The sequence below is a fragment of the Mya arenaria genome, chromosome 12 (genome assembly GCF_026914265.1).
Source record: "Mya arenaria isolate MELC-2E11 chromosome 12, ASM2691426v1".
Taxonomy (NCBI): Eukaryota; Metazoa; Mollusca; class Bivalvia; order Myida; family Myidae; genus Mya; species Mya arenaria.
Window position 1 is genome coordinate 46,436,777 of NC_069133.1, and position 20,497 is coordinate 46,457,273.

General features: G+C 35.8%; 1 protein-coding gene across 1 annotated transcript in view; it reads right to left on the reverse strand.

The window, feature by feature from the left end:
- Positions 1-52: 52 nt before the first annotated feature.
- Positions 53-20,497, reverse strand: part of LOC128210739 (dynein axonemal heavy chain 2-like) — a 108,442-nt gene continuing 87,997 nt past the window's right edge. The window contains exon 14 of the mRNA XM_052915091.1: positions 53-109. Within this exon, the coding sequence (XP_052771051.1) occupies positions 53-109 (57 nt within the window). The remainder of the gene's footprint in view (positions 110-20,497) is intronic.

Below are 20,497 nucleotides of genomic sequence, written 5' to 3' on the forward strand. Positions count from 1 at the left end.
CTTTTAACAAGTGCAGCTGAATTATATATATATATATATATATAACACATTGTTACAAACAGGCATGGTCTCCAGATAGACCCCTGACAACCTCTTTTAACAAGTGCAGCTGAAAAATATATATAACACACATTGTTACAAACAGGCATGGTCTCCAGATAGACCCCTGACAACCTCTTTTAACATGTGCAGCTGAAATATATATATAATACACAATGTAACAAACAGGCATGGTCTCCAGATAGACACCGGATGACCTCTTTTAACATGTGCAGCTGAAATATATATATATAACACAATGTAACAAACAGGCATGGTCTCCAGATAGACACCGGACGACCTCTTTTAACATGTGCAGCTGAAATATATATAAATATATAACACATTGTTACAAACAGGCATGGTCTCCAGATAGACCCCTGACAACCTCTTTTAACAAGTGCAGCTGAAAAATATATATAACACACATTGTTACAAACAGGCATGGTCTCCAGATAGACACCGGATGACCTCTTTTAACATGTGCAGCTGAAATATATATAAATATATAACACATTGTTACAAACAGGCATGGTCTCCAGATAGACCCCTGACAACCTCTTTTAACAAGTGCAGCTGAAAAATATATATATATATAACACATTGTTACAAACAGGCATGGTCTCCAGATAGACCCCTAACAACCTCCTTTTAACATGTGCAGCTGAAATATATATATATATAACACATTGTTACAAACAGGCATGGTCTCCAGATAGACCCCTGACAACCTCTTTTAACAAGTGCAGCTGAAAAATATATATATATATATAACACATTGTTACAAACAGGCATGGTCTCCAGATAGACACCTGACAACCTCTTTTAACAAGTGCAGCTGAAAAATATATATAACACACATTGTTACAAACAGGCATGGTCTCCAGATAGACACCGGATGACCTCTTTTAACATGTGCAGCTGAAATATATATAAATATATAACACACAATGTAACAAACAGGCATGGTCTCCAGATAGACACCGGACGACCTCTTTTAACATGTGCAGCTGAAATATATATAAATATATAACACACAATGTAACAAACAGGCATGGTCTCCAGATAGACACCTGACGACCTCTTTTAACATGTGCAGCTGAAATATATATAAATATATAACACATTGTTACAAACAGGCATGGTCTCCAGATAGACCCCTGACAACCTCTTTTAACAAGTGCAGCTGAAAAATATATATATATATAACACATTGTTACAAACAGGCATGGTCTCCAGATAGACCCCTAACAACCTCCTTTTAACATGTGCAGCTGAAATATATATATATATATAACACAATGTTACAAACAGGCATGGTCTCCAGATTGACCCCTGACAACCTCTTTTAACAAGTGCAGCTGAAAAATATATATATATATATAACACATTGTTACAAACAGGCATGGACTCCAGATAGACCCCTGACAACCTCTTTTAACAAGTGCAGCTGAAATATATATATATATATATAACACATTGTTACAAACAGGCATGGTCTCCAGATAGACCCCTAACAACCTCCTTTTAACATGTGCAGCATGGTTTCCAGTTAAACCTCGACTACCCCCTTCTTACATGTGCAGCGGAAACCCATACAGTATACAATTTACCAAGCATGCATGGTTTCCAGATTGGAACCTCGACTACCACCTTTTCCCAAGATATGTAGCTAAAATGCATACAATACAATACAACAAACATGGGACTTCCAATTCAGGGGATTTCTTGAATCAAGGGACAAGGGGCTTCAATCAATGGATGGAAGGACTTATATTAACAAGTGGCTACAAACTATGTGCTTGCTTAATGAACAATAAACGATACCCTGTGTTTGGAACAAGCGACTTAAATCAGCAGATGCAAAGAAAAAAACTGGAGCAGACTTGTACAAATCCAAGAAATATTGAACAGTGGCTACCTCATTCCTGGTACAAACTATGTGCTTGTGTTTATCTCAACTAGCACTAGCCTGTGCTTGGGACAAGGGGCTAAAATCGACAGATGGAAGGAATAAACATAAACACTAGCTAGCTAATTCCTGGTATAAATTATGTGCTTGTGTTTTATCATAACTAGCATTAGCCTGTGCTTGGGACAAGGGGCTAAAATCATCAGATGGAAGGAATAAAATTAAACAGTGGCTACCTTTTTCCTGGTACAAACTATGTGCTTGTTTAACTCTCAACTAGCACTAGCCTGTGCTTGGGACAAGGGGCAGCAAACAACAGATGGTAGGATTACAATTGAAGAGTAGCTTCTTAATTCCTGTTTATTCATCCTTAAGCACTAGCCTGTTCTTTGGATTAAGGGACTACAATCATCAGATGCAAGGAAAAAGACTGGATATGGCTTGTACAAATGAAGAATGCACTGGCACTAGCCTGTGCTTAGTAAAAGGGGCAACAAACAATGCCAAACAAAGTGATAATGATCCAAATTTTCTGACAATAAATTTTCAGATTTAAAATATTCATCATTACAATAACAATTAAAACATTTTTAAAATGTATATTTTAATGTATTTTTTAAACCAATGAATATAATCACAAAGATATAATCAAGATGCACAAACTTATGTGAACATATGTCAATCAAAACCCAATTCACACCTTAAAAAAAGAGTAATTAAAGTCTATGCCATCAAAGAATACTTGATGCAGGCTTACCAACTGTGAACCCAATCAAGGCTTGGGACCATGGACATTGAAAGCTTGGGCTTGGGGTGATTCATTTGCCACTTGTAACTAATTAGTATGTCAGATTAATTTCCAGCATATAAAATGACCCTCATTATATCAAATCATTAAATCAAACTTCTTAATCAAACATCTAAATACATTAAATTATTAGAAAAGTGAACTAAAGTTTTAAAACTAATAACACTCATTAAAGAGATTTTTGATAATATCTTTGTTAATCTAATAAACATAAAGAGTTAAAATCAGCAATTTAGATGTGCATAATAAACTGATCATTTGCTATTTTAAATAATATAATACAAATTTCAATCAGAAATATATTGTCAGAATATTCAATCTTTATATTTCATATGGCAAAGACCATAATAATTTGTTTACAATATAAAGTTAGGGGCTTAAAGCTAAAAATGAAACGAATGAAAAGTGGCTACCTAATTCCTGGTACAAACTATGTGCTTGTCTTTATCTCAACTAGAACTAGCCTGTGCTTGGGACAAGGGGCTTTAAATCAACATATGGAAGGAATAAGATTAAACAGTGGCTACCTTTTTCCTGGTACAAACTATGTGCTTGTCTTTATCTCAACTAGCACTAGCCTGTGCTTGGGACAAGGGGCTTAAATCAACATATGGAAGGAATAAAATTAAACAGTGGCTACCTTTTTCCTGGTACAAACTATGTGCTTGTTTAACTCTCAACTAGCACTAGCCTGTGCTTGGGACAAGGGGCTAAGATCAACAGATGAAAGGAACGAAATTGAAAAGTGGACAGATGAAAGGAACAAAATTGAATAGTGGCTACCTAATTCCTGGTACAAACTATGTGCTTGTAATATTATCAACTAGCACTAGCCTGTGCTTGGGACAAGGGGCTAAAATCAACAGAAGAAAGGAACAGAATTGAAAAGTGGCTACCTAATTCCTGGTACAAACTATGTGCTTGTAAAATTATCAACTAGCACTAGCCTGTGCTTGGGACAAGGGGCTTAAATCAACAGATGGAAGGAATAAAAATAAACAGTGGCTACCTAATTCCTGGTATAAACTATGTGTTTGTGTTTATCTCAACTAGCACTAGCCTGTGCTTGGGACAAGGGGCTAAGATCAACAGATGAAAGGAACGAAATTGAAAAGTGGACAGATGAAAGGAACAAAATTGAATAGTGGCTACCTAATTCCTGGTACAAACTATGTGCTTGTTTAACTCTCAACTAGCACTAGCCTGTGCTTGGGACAAGGGGCTAAGATCAACAGATCAAAGGAACAAAATTGAATAGTGGCTACCTTTTTCCTGGTACAAACTATGTGCTTGTAAAAATATAAACTAGCACTAGCCTGTGCTTGGGACAAGGGGCTAAGATCAACAGATCAAAGGAACAAAATTGAATAGTGGCTACCTAATTCCTGGTACAAACTATGTGCTTGTAAAAATATAAACTAGCACTAGCCTGTGCTTGGGACAAGGGGCTTAAATCAACAGATGGAAGGAATAAAAATAAACAGTGGCTACCTAATTCCTGGTACAAACTATGTGCTTGTGTTTATCTCAACTAGCACTAGCCTGTGCTTGGGACAAGGGGCTTTAAATCAACATATGGAAGAAATAAACATATACACTGGCTACCTTTTTCCTGGTACAAACTATGTGCTTGTTTAACTCTCAACTAGCACTAGCCTGTGCTTGGGACAAGGGGCTAAGATCAACAGATGAAAGGAACCAAATTGAACAGTGGCTACCTAGTTCCTGGTACAAACTATGTGCTTGTAAAATTATAAACTAGCACTAGCCTGTGCTTGGGACAAGGGGCTGCAAACAACAGATGGAAGGAATACAATTGAATAGTAGCTTCTTAATTCCTGTTTATTCATCCTTAAGCACTAGCCTGTTCTTTGGATTAAGGGACTACAATCATCAGATGCAAGGAAAAAGACTGGAGATGGCTTGTACAAATGAAGAATGCACTGGCACTAGCCTGTGCTTAGTAAAAGGGGCAACAAACAATGCCAAACAAAGTGATAATGATCCAAATTTTCTGACAATAAATTTTCAGATTTAAAATATTCATCATTACAATAACAATTAAAACATTTTTAAAATGTATATTTTAATGTATTTTTTAAACCAATGAATATAATCACAAAGATATAATCAAGATGCACAAACTTATGTGAACATATGTCAATCAAAACCCAATTCACACCTTAAAAAAAGAGTAATTAAAGTCTATGCCATCAAAGAATACTTGATGCAGGCTTACCAACTGTGAACCCAATCAAGGCTTGGGACCATGGACATTGAAAGCTTGGGCTTGGGGTGATTCATTTGCCACTTGTAACTAATTAGTATGTCAGATTAATTTCCAGCATATAAACTGACCCTCATTATATCAAATCATTAAATCAAACTTCTTAATCAAACATCTAAATACATTAAATTATTAGAAAAGTGAACTAAAGTTTTAAAACTAATAACACTCATTAAAGAGATTTTTGATAATATCTTTGTTAATCTAATAAACATAAAGAGTTAAAATCAGCAATTTAGATGTGCATAATAAACTGATCATTTGCTATTTTAAATAATATAATACAAATTTCAATCAGAAATATATTGTCAGAATATTCAATCTTTATATTTCATATGGCAAAGACCATAATAATTTGTTTACAATATAAAGTTAGGGGCTTAAAGCTAAAAATGAAACGAATGAAAAGTGGCTACCTAATTCCTGGTACAAACTATGTGCTTGTCTTTATCTCAACTAGCACTAGCCTGTGCTTGGGACAAGGGGCTTAAATCAACATATGGAAGGAATAAAATTAAACAGTGGCTACCTTTTTCCTGGTACAAACTATGTGCTTGTTTAACTCTCAACTAGCACTAGCCTGTGCTTGGGACAAGGGGCTAAGATCAACAGATGAAAGGAACGAAATTGAAAAGTGGACAGATGAAAGGAACAAAATTGAATAGTGGCTACCTAATTCCTGGTACAAACTATGTGCTTGTAAAAATATAAACTAGCACTAGCCTGTGCTTGGGACAAGGGGCTAAAATCAACAGATGGAAGGAATAAAAATAAACAGTGGCTACCTAATTCCTGGTACAAACTATGTGCTTGTTTAACTCTCAACTAGCACTAGCCTGTGCTTGGGACAAGGGGCTAAGATCAACAAATGAAAGGAACGAAATTGAATAGTGGCTACCTAATTCCTGGTACAAACTATGTGCTTGTGTTTATTTCAACTAGCACTAGCCTGTGCTTGGGACAAGGGGCTAAGATCAACAGATGAAAGGAACGAAATTGAAAAGTGGACAGATGAAAGGAACAAAATTGAATAGTGGCTACCTAATTCCTGGTACAAACTATGTGCTTGTAATATTATCAACTAGCACTAGCCTGTGCTTGGGACAAGGGGCTTAAATCAACAGATGGAAGGAATAAAAATAAACAGTGGCTACCTAATTCCTGGTACAAACTATGTGCTTGTGTTTATCTCAACTAGCACTAGCCTGTGCTTGGGACAAGGGGCTTTAAATCAACATATGGAAGAAATAAACATATACACTGGCTACCTTTTTCCTGGTACAAACTATGTGCTTGTTTAACTCTCAACTAGCACTAGCCTGTGCTTGGGACAAGGGGCTAAGATCAACAGATGAAAGGAACCAAATTGAACAGTGGCTACCTAGTTCCTGGTACAAACTATGTGCTTGTAAAATTATAAACTAGCACTAGCCTGTGCTTGGGACAAGGGGCTGCAAACAACAGATGGAAGGAATACAATTGAAGAGTAGCTTCTTAATTCCTGTTTATTTATCCTTAAGCACTAGCCTGTTCTTTGGATTAAGGGACTACAATCATCAGATGCAAGGAAAAAGACTGGAGATGGCTTGTACAAATGAAGAATGCACTGGCACTAGCCTGTGCTTAGTAAAAGGGGCAACAAACAATGCCAAACAAAGTGATAATGATCCAAATTTTCTGACAATAAATTTTCAGATTTAAAATATTCATCATTACAATAACAATTAAAACATTTTTAAAATGTATATTTTAATGTATTTTTAAACCAATGAATATAATCACAAAGATATAATCAAGATACACAAACTTATGTGAACATATGTCAATCAAAACCCAATTCACACCTTAAAAAAAAGAGTAATTAAAGTCTATGCCATCAAAGAATACTTGATGCAGGCTTACCAACTGTGAACCCAATCAAGGCTTGGGACCATGGACATTGAAAGCTTGGGCTTGGGGTGATTCATTTGCCACTTGTAACTAATTAGTATGTCAGATTAATTTCCAGCATATAAAATGACCCTCATTATATCAAATCATTAAATCAAACTTCTTAATCAAACATCTAAATACATTAAATTATTAGAAAAGTGAACTAAAGTTTTAAAACTAATAACACTCATTAAAGAGATTTTTGATAATATCTTTGTTAATCTAATAAACATAAAGAGTTAAAATCAGCAATTTAGATGTGCATAATAAACTGATCATTTGCTATTTTAAATAATATAATACAAATTTCAATCAGAAATATATTGTCAGAATATTCAATCTTTATATTTCATATGGCAAAGACCATAATAATTTGTTTACAATATAAAGTTAGGGGCTTAAAGCTAAAAATGAAACGAATGAAAAGTGGCTACCTTTTTCCTGGTACAAACTATGTGCTTGTCTTTATCTCAACTAGCACTAGCCTGTGCTTGGGACAAGGGGCTTAAATCAACATATGGAAGGAATAAAAATAAACAGTGGCTACCTAATTCCTGGTACAAACTATGTGCTTGTTTAACTCTGAACTAGCACTAGCCTGTGCTTGGGACAAGGGGCTAAGATCAACAGATCAAAGGAACAAAATTGAATAGTGGCTACCTAATTCCTGGTACAAACTATGTGCTTGTAAAAATATAAACTAGCACTAGCCTGTGCTTGGGACAAGGGGCTTAAATCAACAGATGGAAGGAATAAAAATAAACAGTGGCTACCTAATTCCTGGTACAAACTATGTGCTTGTGTTTATCTCAACTAGCACTAGCCTGTGCTTGGGACAAGGGGCAAAGATCAACAGATGAAAGGAACGAAATTGAATAGTGGCTACCTAATTCCTGGTACAAACTATGTGCTTGTAAAATTATAAATTAGCACTAGCCTGTGCTTGGGACAAGAGGCTTAAATCAACAGATGGAAGGAATAAAAATAAACAGTGGCTACCTAATTCCTGGTACAAACTATGTGCTTGTGTTTATTGCAACTAGCACTAGCCTGTGCTTGGGACAAGGGGCTAAAATCAACAGAAGAAAGGAACAGAATTGAAAAGTGGCTACCTAATTCCTGGTACAAACTATGTGCTTGTAAAATTATCAACTAGCACTAGCCTGTGCTTGGGACAAGGGGCTTATATCAACAGATGGAAGGAATAAAACTAAACAGTGGCTACCTAATTCCTGGTACAAACTATGTGCTTGTCTTTATCTCAACAAGCACTAGCCTGTGCTTGGGAAAAGGGGCTTAAATCAACATATGGAAGAAATAAAATTAAACAGTGGCTACCTTTTTCCTGGTACAAACTATGTGCTTGTTTAACTCTCAACTAGCACTAGCCTGTGCTTGGGACAAGGGGCTAAGATCAACAGATCAAAGGAACAAAATTGAATAGTGGCTACCTAATTCCTGGTACAAACTATGTGCTTGTAAAAATATAAACTAGCACTAGCCTGTGCTTGGGACAAGGGGCTAAGATCAACAGATCAAAGGAACAAAATTGAATAGTGGCTACCTAATTCCTGGTACAAACTATGTGCTTGTAAAAATATAAACTAGCACTAGCCTGTGCTTGGGACAAGGGGCTTAAATCAACAGATGGAAGGAATAAAAATAAACAGTGGCTACCTAATTCCTGGTACAAACTATGTGCTTGTGTTTATCTCAACTAGCACTAGCCTGTGCTTGGGACAAGGGGCTTTAAATCAACATATGGAAGAAATAAACATATACACTGGCTACCTTTTTCCTGGTACAAACTATGTGCTTGTTTAACTCTCAACTAGCACTAGCCTGTGCTTGGGACAAGGGGCTAAGATCAACAGATGAAAGGAACCCAATTGAACAGTGGCTACCTAGTTCCTGGTACAAACTATGTGCTTGTAAAATTATAAACTAGCACTAGCCTGTGCTTGGGACAAGGGGCTGCAAACAACAGATGGAAGGAATACAATTGAAGAGTAGCTGCTTAATTCCTGTTTATTCATCCTTAAGCACTAGCCTGTTCTTTGGATTAAGGGACTACAATCATCAGATGCAAGGAAAAAGACTGGAGATGGCTTGTACAAATGAAGAATGCACTGGCACTAGCCTGTGCTTAGTAAAAGGGGCAACAAACAATGCCAAACAAAGTGATAATGATCCAAATTTTCTGACAATAAATTTTCAGATTTAAAATATTCATCATTACAATAACAATTAAAACATTTTTAAAATGTATATTTTAATGTATTTTTTAAACCAATGAATATAATCAAAAAGATATAATCAAGATACACAAACTTATGTGAACATATGTCAATCAAAACCCAATTCACACCTTAAAAAAAGGGTAATTAAAGTCTATGCCATCAAAGAATACTTGATGCAGGCTTACCAACTGTGAACCCAATCAAGGCTTGGGACCATGGACATTGAAAGCTTGGGCTTGGGGTGATTCATTTGCCACTTGTAACTAATTAGTATGTCAGATTAATTTCCAGCATATAAAATGACCCTCATTATATCAAATCATTAAATCAAACTTCTTAATCAAACATCTAAATACATTAAATTATTAGAAAAGTGAACTAAAGTTTTAAAACTAATAACACTCATTAAAGAGATTTTTGATAATATCTTTGTTAATCTAATAAACATAAAGAGTTAAAATCAGCAATTAAGATGTGCATAATAAACTGATCATTTGCTATTTTAAATAATATAATACAAATTTCAATCAGAAATATATTGTCAGAATATTCAATCTTTATATTTCATATGGCAAAGACCATAATAATTTGTTTACAATATAAAGTTAGGGGCTTAAAGCTAAAAATGAAACGAATGAAAAGTGGCTACCTAATTCCTGGTACAAACTATGTGCTTGTCTTTATCTCAACTAGCACTAGCCTGTACTTGGGACAAGGGGCTTAAATCAACATATGGAAGGAATAAAATTAAACAGTGGCTACCTTTTTCCTGGTACAAACTATGTGCTTGTTTAACTCTCAACTAGCACTAGCCTGTGCTTGGGACAAGGGGCTAAGATCAACAGATCAAAGGAACGAAATTGAAAAGTGGACAGATGAGAGGAACAAAATTGAATAGTGGCTACCTAATTCCTGGTACAAACTATGTGCTTGTAATATTATCAACTAGCACTAGCCTGTGCTTGGGACAAGGGGCTTAAATCAACAGATGGAAGGAATAAAAATAAACAGTGGCTACCTAATTCCTGGTACAAACTATGTGCTTGTGTTTATCTCAACTAGCACTAGCCTGTGCTTGGGACAAGGGGCTAAGATCAACAGATGAAAGGAACGAAATTGAATAGTGGCTACCTAATTCCTGGTACAAACTATGTGCTTGTAAAATTATAAATTATTACTAGCCTGTGCTTGGGACAAGAGGCTTAAATCAACAGATGGAAGGAATAAAAATAAACAGTGGCTACCTAATTCCTGGTACAAATTATGTGCTTGTGTTTATCTCAACTAGCACTAGCCTGTGCTTGGGACAAGGGGCTAAAATCAACAGAAGAAAGGAACAGAATTGAAAAGTGGCTACCTAATTCCTGGTACAAACTATGTGCTTGTAAAATTATCAACTAGCACTAGCCTGTGCTTGGGACAAGGGGCTTAAATCAACAGATGGAAGGAATAAAAATAAACAGTGGCTACCTAATTCCTAGTACAAACTATGTGCTTGTGTTTATCTCAACTAGCACTAGCCTGTGCTTGGGACAAGGGGCTAAGATCAACAGATGAAAGGAACGAAATTGAAAAGTGGACAGATGAAAGGAACAAAATTGAATAGTGGCTACCTAATTCCTGGTACAAACTATGTGCTTGTTTAACTCTCAAGTAGCACTAGCCTGTGCTTGGGACAAGGGGCTAAGATCAACAGATCAAAGGAACAAAATTGAATAGTGGCTACCTAATTCCTGGTACAAACTATGTGCTTGTAAAAATATAAACTAGCACTAGCCTGTGCTTGGGACAAGGGGCTAAGATCAACAGATCAAAGGAACAAAATTGAATAGTGGCTACCTAATTCCTGGTACAAACTATGTGCTTGTAAAAATATAAACTAGCACTAGCCTGTGCTTGGGACAAGGGGCTTAAATCAACAGATGGAAGGAATAAAAATAAACAGTGGCTACCTAATTCCTGGTACAAACTATGTGCTTGTGTTTATCTCAACTAGCACTAGCCTGTGCTTGGGACAAGGAGCTTTAAATCAACATATGGAAGAAATAAACATATACACTGGCTACCTTTTTCCTGGTACAAACTATGTGCTTGTTTAACTCTCAACTAGCACTAGCCTGTGCTTGGGACAAGGGGCTAAGATCAACAGATGAAAGGAACCAAATTGAACAGTGGCTACCTAGTTCCTGGTACAAACTATGTGCTTGTAAAATTATAAACTAGCACTAGCCTGTGCTTGGGACAAGGGGCTGCAAACAACAGATGGAAGGAATACAATTGAAGAGTAGCTTCTTAATTCCTGTTTATTCATCCTTAAGCACTAGCCTGTTCTTTGGATTAAGGGACTACAATCATCAGATGCAAGGAAAAAGACTGGAGATGGCTTGTACAAATGAAGAATGCACTGGCACTAGCCTGTGCTTAGTAAAAGGGGCAACAAACAATGCCAAACAAAGTGATAATGATCCAAATTTTCTGACAATAAATTTTCAGATTTAAAATATTCATCATTACAATAACAATTAAAACATTTTTAAAATGTATATTTTAATGTATTTTTTTAAACCAATGAATATAATCAAAAAGATATAATCAAGATACACAAACTTATGTGAACATATGTCAATCAAAACCCAATTCACACCTTAAAAAAAGAGTAATTAAAGTCTAAGCCATCAAAGAATACTTGATGCAGGCTTACCAACTGTGAACCCAATCAAGGCTTGGGACCATGGACATTGAAAGCTTGGGCTTGGGGTGATTCATTTGCCACTTGTAACTAATTAGTATGTCAGATTAATTTCCAGCATATAAAATGACCCTCATTATATCAAATCATTAAATCAAACTTCTTAATCAAACATCTAAATACATTAAATTATTAGAAAAGTGAACTAAAGTTTTAAAACTAATAACACTCATTAAAGAGATATTTGAAAATATCTTTGTTAATCTAATAAACATAAAGAGTTAAAATCAGCAATTTAGATGTGCATAATAAACTGATCATTTGCTATTTTAAATAATATAATACAAATTTCAATCAGAAATATATTGTCAGAATATTCAATCTTTATATTTCATATGGCAAAGACCATAATAATTTGTTTACAATATAAAGTTAGGGGCTTAAAGCTAAAAATGAAACGAATGAAAAGTGGCTACCTAATTCCTGGTACAAACTATGTGCTTGTCTTTATCTCAACTAGCACTAGCCTGTGCTTGGGACAAGGGGCTTAAATCAACATATGGAAGGAATAAAATTAAACAGTGGCTACCTTTTTCCTGGTACAAACTATGTGCTTGTTTAACTCTCAACTAGCACTAGCCTGTGCTTGGGACAAGGGGCTAAGATCAACAGATGAAAGGAACGAAATTGAAAAGTGGACAGATGAAAGGAACAAAATTGAATAGTGGCTACCTAATTCCTGGTACAAACTATGTGCTTGTAATATTATCAACTAGCACTAGCCTGTGCTTGGGACAAGGGGCTAAAATCAACAGAAGAAAGGAACAGAATTGAAAAGTGGCTACCTAATTCCTGGTACAAACTATGTGCTTGTAAAATTATCAACTAGCACTAGCCTGTGCTTGGGACAAGGGGCTTAAATCAACAGATGGAAGGAATAAAAATAAACAGTGGCTACCTAATTCCTGGTATAAACTATGTGTTTGTGTTTATCTCAACTAGCACTAGCCTGTGCTTGGGACAAGGGGCTAAGATCAACAGATGAAAGGAACGAAATTGAAAAGTGGACAGATGAAAGGAACAAAATTGAATAGTGGCTACCTAATTCCTGGTACAAACTATGTGCTTGTTTAACTCTCAACTAGCACTAGCCTGTGCTTGGGACAAGGGGCTAAGATCAACAAATCAAAGGAACAAAATTGAATAGTGGCTACCTTTTTCCTAGTACAAACTATGTGCTTGTAAAAATATAAACTAGCACTAGCCTGTGCTTGGGACAAGGGGCTAAGATCAACAGATCAAAGGAACAAAATTGAATAGTGGCTACCTAATTCCTGGTACAAACTATGTGCTTGTAAAAATATAAACTAGCACTAGCCTGTGCTTGGGACAAGGGGCTTAAATCAACAGATGGAAGGAATAAAAATAAACAGTGGCTACCTAATTCCTGGTACAAACTATGTGCTTGTGTTTATCTCAACTAGCACTAGCCTGTGCTTGGGACAAGGGGCTTTAAATCAACATATGGAAGAAATAAACATATACACTGGCTACCTTTTTCCTGGTACAAACTATGTGCTTGTTTAACTCTCAACTGGCACTAGCCTGTGCTTGGGACAAGGGGCTAAGATCAACAGATGAAAGGAACCAAATTGAACAGTGGCTACCTAGTTCCTGGTACAAACTATGTGCTTGTAAAATTATAAACTAGCACTAGCCTGTGCTTGGGACAAGGGGCTGCAAACAACAGATGGAAGGAATACAATTGAAGAGTAGCTTCTTAATTCCTGTTTATTTATCCTTAAGCACTAGCCTGTTCTTTGGATTAAGGGACTACAATCATCAGATGCAAGGAAAAAGACTGGAGATGGCTTGTACAAATGAAGAATGCACTGGCACTAGCCTGTGCTTAGTAAAAGGGGCAACAAACAATGCCAAACAAAGTGATAATGATCCAAATTTTCTGACAATAAATTTTCAGATTTAAAATATTCATCATTACAATAACAATTAAAACATTTTTAAAATGTATATTTTAATGTATTTTTAAACCAATGAATATAATCACAAAGATATAATAAAGATACACAAACTTATGTGAACATATGTCAATCAAAACCCAATTCACACCTTAAAAAAAAGAGTAATTAAAGTCTATGCCATCAAAGAATACTTGATGCAGGCTTACCAACTGTGAACCCAATCAAGGCTTGGGACCATGGACATTGAAAGCTTGGGCTTGGGGTGATTCATTTGCCACTTGTAACTAATTAGTATGTCAGATTAATTTCCAGCATATAAAATGACCCTCATTATATCAAATCATTAAATCAAACTTCTTAATCAAACATCTAAATACATTAAATTATTAGAAAAGTGAACTAAAGTTTTAAAACTAATAACACTCATTAAAGAGATTTTTGATAATATCTTTGTTAATCTAATAAACATAAAGAGTTAAAATCAGCAATTTAGATGTGCATAATAAACTGATCATTTGCTATTTTAAATAATATAATACAAATTTCAATCAGAAATATATTGTCAGAATATTCAATCTTTATATTTCATATGGCAAAGACCATAATAATTTGTTTACAATATAAAGTTAGGGGCTTAAAGCTAAAAATGAAACGAATGAAAAGTGGCTACCTTTTTCCTGGTACAAACTATGTGCTTGTCTTTATCTCAACTAGCACTAGCCTGTGCTTGGGACAAGGGGCTTAAATCAACATATGGAAGGAATAAAATTAAACAGTGGCTACCTTTTTCCTGGTACAAACTATGTGCTTGTTTAACTCTCAACTAGCACTAGCCTGTGCTTGGGACAAGGGGCTAAGATCAACAGATCAAAGGAACAAAATTGAATAGTGGCTACCTAATTCCTGGTACAAACTATGTGCTTGTAAAAATATAAACTAGCACTAGCCTGTGCTTGGGACAAGGGGCTTAAATCAACAGATGGAAGGAATAAAAATAAACAGTGGCTACCTAATTCCTGGTACAAACTATGTGCTTGTGTTTATCTCAACTAGCACTAGCCTGTGCTTGGGACAAGGGGCAAAGATCAACAGATGAAAGGAACGAAATTGAATAGTGGCTACCTAATTCCTGGTACAAACTATGTGCTTGTAAAATTATAAATTAGCACTAGCCTGTGCTTGGGACAAGAGGCTTAAATCAACAGATGGAAGGAATAAAAATAAACAGTGGCTACCTAATTCCTGGTACAAACTATGTGCTTGTGTTTATTGCAACTAGCACTAGCCTGTGCTTGGGACAAGGGGCTAAAATCAACAGAAGAAAGGAACAGAATTGAAAAGTGGCTACCTAATTCCTGGTACAAACTATGTGCTTGTAAAATTATCAACTAGCACTAGCCTGTGCTTGGGACAAGGGGCTTAAATCAACAGATGGAAGGAATAAAACTAAACAGTGGCTACCTAATTCCTGGTACAAACTATGTGCTTGTCTTTATCTCAACAAGCACTAGCCTGTGCTTGGGAAAAGGGGCTTAAATCAACATATGGAAGAAATAAAATTAAACAGTGGCTACCTTTTTCCTGGTACAAACTATGTGCTTGTTTAACTCTCAACTAGCACTAGCCTGTGCTTGGGACAAGGGGCTAAGATCAACAGATCAAAGGAACAAAATTGAATAGTGGCTACCTAATTCCTGGTACAAACTATGTGCTTGTAAAAATATAAACTAGCACTAGCCTGTGCTTGGGACAAGGGGCTAAGATCAACAGATCAAAGGAACAAAATTGAATAGTGGCTACCTAATTCCTGGTACAAACTATGTGCTTGTAAAAATATAAACTAGCACTAGCCTGTGCTTGGGACAAGGGGCTTAAATCAACAGATGGAAGGAATAAAAATAAACAGTGGCTACCTAATTCCTGGTACAAACTATGTGCTTGTGTTTATCTCAACTAGCACTAGCCTGTGCTTGGGACAAGGGGCTTTAAATCAACATATGGAAGAAATAAACATATACACTGGCTACCTTTTTCCTGGTACAAACTATGTGCTTGTTTAACTCTCAACTAGCACTAGCCTGTGCTTGGGACAAGGGGCTAAGATCAACAGATGAAAGGAACCCAATTGAACAGTGGCTACCTAGTTCCTGGTACAAACTATGTGCTTGTAAAATTATAAACTAGCACTAGCCTGTGCTTGGGACAAGGGGCTGCAAACAACAGATGGAAGGAATACAATTGAAGAGTAGCTGCTTAATTCCTGTTTATTCATCCTTAAGCACTAGCCTGTTCTTTGGATTAAGGGACTACAATCATCAGATGCAAGGAAAAAGACTGGAGATGGCTTGTACAAATGAAGAATGCACTGGCACTAGCCTGTGCTTAGTAAAAGGGGCAACAAACAATGCCAAACAAAGTGATAATGATCCAAATTTTCTGACAATAAATTTTCAGATTTAAAATATTCATCATTACAATAACAATTAAAACATTTTTAAAATGTATATTTTAATGTATTTTTTAAACCAATGAATATAATCAAAAAGATATAATCAAGATACACAAACTTATGTGAACATATGTCAATCAAAACCCAATTCACACCTTAAAAAAAGGGTAATTAAAGTCTATGCCATCAAAGAATACTTGATGCAGGCTTACCAACTGTGAACCCAATCAAGGCTTGGGACCATGGACATTGAAAGCTTGGGCTTGGGGTGATTCATTTGCCACTTGTAACTAATTAGTATGTCAGATTAATTTCCAGCATATAAAATGACCCTCATTATATCAAATCATTAAATCAAACTTCTTAATCAAACATCTAAATACATTAAATTATTAGAAAAGTGAACTAAAGTTTTAAAACTAATAACACTCATTAAAGAGATTTTTGATAATATCTTTGTTAATCTAATAAACATAAAGAGTTAAAATCAGCAATTAAGATGTGCATAATAAACTGATCATTTGCTATTTTAAATAATATAATACAAATTTCAATCAGAAATATATTGTCAGAATATTCAATCTTTATATTTCATATGGCAAAGACCATAATAATTTGTTTACAATATAAAGTTAGGGGCTTAAAGCTAAAAATGAAACGAATGAAAAGTGGCTACCTAATTCCTGGTACAAACTATGTGCTTGTCTTTATCTCAACTAGCACTAGCCTGTACTTGGGACAAGGGGCTTAAATCAACATATGGAAGGAATAAAATTAAACAGTGGCTACCTTTTTCCTGGTACAAACTATGTGCTTGTTTAACTCTCAACTAGCACTAGCCTGTGCTTGGGACAAGGGGCTAAGATCAACAGATCAAAGGAACGAAATTGAAAAGTGGACAGATGAGAGGAACAAAATTGAATAGTGGCTACCTAATTCCTGGTACAAACTATGTGCTTGTAATATTATCAACTAGCACTAGCCTGTGCTTGGGACAAGGGGCTTAAATCAACAGATGGAAGGAATAAAAATAAACAGTGGCTACCTAATTCCTGGTACAAACTATGTGCTTGTGTTTATCTCAACTAGCACTAGCCTGTGCTTGGGACAAGGGGCTAAGATCAACAGATGAAAGGAACGAAATTGAATAGTGGCTACCTAATTCCTGGTACAAACTATGTGCTTGTAAAATTATAAATTATTACTAGCCTGTGCTTGGGACAAGAGGCTTAAATCAACAGATGGAAGGAATAAAAATAAACAGTGGCTACCTAATTCCTGGTACAAATTATGTGCTTGTGTTTATCTCAACTAGCACTAGCCTGTGCTTGGGACAAGGGGCTAAAATCAACAGAAGAAAGGAACAGAATTGAAAAGTGGCTACCTAATTCCTGGTACAAACTATGTGCTTGTAAAATTATCAACTAGCACTAGCCTGTGCTTGGGACAAGGGGCTTAAATCAACAGATGGAAGGAATAAAAATAAACAGTGGCTACCTAATTCCTAGTACAAACTATGTGCTTGTGTTTATCTCAACTAGCACTAGCCTGTGCTTGGGACAAGGGGCTAAGATCAACAGATGAAAGGAACGAAATTGAAAAGTGGACAGATGAAAGGAACAAAATTGAATAGTGGCTACCTAATTCCTGGTACAAACTATGTGCTTGTTTAACTCTCAAGTAGCACTAGCCTGTGCTTGGGACAAGGGGCTAAGATCAACAGATCAAAGGAACAAAATTGAATAGTGGCTACCTAATTCCTGGTACAAACTATGTGCTTGTAAAAATATAAACTAGCACTAGCCTGTGCTTGGGACAAGGGGCTAAGATCAACAGATCAAAGGAACAAAATTGAATAGTGGCTACCTAATTCCTGGTACAAACTATGTGCTTGTAAAAATATAAACTAGCACTAGCCTGTGCTTGGGACAAGGGGCTTAAATCAACAGATGGAAGGAATAAAAATAAACAGTGGCTACCTAATTCCTGGTACAAACTATGTGCTTGTGTTTATCTCAACTAGCACTAGCCTGTGCTTGGGACAAGGAGCTTTAAATCAACATATGGAAGAAATAAACATATACACTGGCTACCTTTTTCCTGGTACAAACTATGTGCTTGTTTAACTCTCAACTAGCACTAGCCTGTGCTTGGGACAAGGGGCTAAGATCAACAGATGAAAGGAACCAAATTGAACAGTGGCTACCTAGTTCCTGGTACAAACTATGTGCTTGTAAAATTATAAACTAGCACTAGCCTGTGCTTGGGACAAGGGGCTGCAAACAACAGATGGAAGGAATACAATTGAAGAGTAGCTTCTTAATTCCTGTTTATTCATCCTTAAGCACTAGCCTGTTCTTTGGATTAAGGGACTACAATCATCAGATGCAAGGAAAAAGACTGGAGATGGCTTGTACAAATGAAGAATGCACTGGCACTAGCCTGTGCTTAGTAAAAGGGGCAACAAACAATGCCAAACAAAGTGATAATGATCCAAATTTTCTGACAATAAATTTTCAGATTTAAAATATTCATCATTACAATAACAATTAAAACATTTTTAAAATGTATATTTTAATGTATTTTTTAAACCAATGAATATAATCAAAAAGATATAATCAAGATACACAAACTTATGTGAACATATGTCAATCAAAACCCAATTCACACCTTAAAAAAAGAGTAATTAAAGTCTAAGCCATCAAAGAATACTTGATGCAGGCTTACCAACTGTGAACCCAATCAAGGCTTGGGACCATGGACATTGAAAGCTTGGGCTTAGGGTGATTCATTTGCCACTTGTAACTAATTAGTATGTCAGATTAATTTCCAGCATATAAAATGACCCTCATTATATCAAATCATTAAATCAAACTTCTTAATCAAACATCTAAATACATTAAATTATTAGAAAAGTGAACTAAAGTTTTAAAACTAATAACACTCATTAAAGAGATATTTGAAAATATCTTTGTTAATCTAATAAACATAAAGAGTTAAAATCAGCAATTTAGATGTGCATAATAAACTGATCATTTGCTATTTTAAATAATATAATACAAATTTCAATCAGAAATATATTGTCAGAATATTCAATCTTTATATTTCATATGGCAAAGACCATAATAATTTGTTTACAATATAAAGTTAGGGGCTTAAAGCTAAAAATGAAACGAATGAAAAGTGGCTACCTAATTCCTGGTACAAACTATGTGCTTGTCTTTATCTCAACTAGCACTAGCCTGTGCTTGGGACAAGGGGCTTAAATCAACATATGGAAGGAATAAAATTAAACAGTGGCTACCTTTTTCCTGGTACAAACTATGTGCTTGTTTAACTCTCAACTAGCACTAGCCTGTGCTTGGGACAAGGGGCTAAGATCAACAGATGAAAGGAACGAAATTGAAAAGTGGACAGATGAAAGGAACAAAATTGAATAGTGGCTACCTAATTCCTGGTACAAACTATGTGCTTGTAATATTATCAACTAGCACTAGCCTGTGCTTGAGACAAGGGGCTAAAATCAACAGAAGAAAGGAACAGAATTGAAAAGTGGCTACCTAATTCCTGGTACAAACTATGTGCTTGTAAAATTATCAACTAGCACTAGCCTGTGCTTGGGACAAGGGGCTTAAATCAACAGATGGAAGGAATAAAAATAAACAGTGGGTACCTAATTCCTGGTATAAACTATGTGTTTGTGTTTATCTCAACTAGCACTAGCCTGTGCTTGGGACAAGGGGCTAAGATCAACAGATGAAAGGAACGAAATTGAAAAGTGGACAGATGAAAGGAACAAAATTGAATAGTGGCTACCTAATTCCTGGTACAAACTATGTGCTTGTTTAACTCTCAACTAGCACTAGCCTGTGCTTGGGACAAGGGGCTAAGATCAACAAATCAAAGGAACAAAATTGAATAGTGGCTACCTTTTTCCTAGTACAAACTATGTGCTTGTAAAAATATAAACTAGCACTAGCCTGTGCTTGGGACAAGGGGCTAAGATCAACAGATCAAAGGAACAAAATTGAATAGTGGCTACCTAATTCCTGGTACAAACTATGTGCTTGTAAAAATATAAACTAGCACTAGCCTGTGCTTGGGACAAGGGGCTTAAATCAACAGATGGAAGGAATAAAAATAAACAGTGGCTACCTAA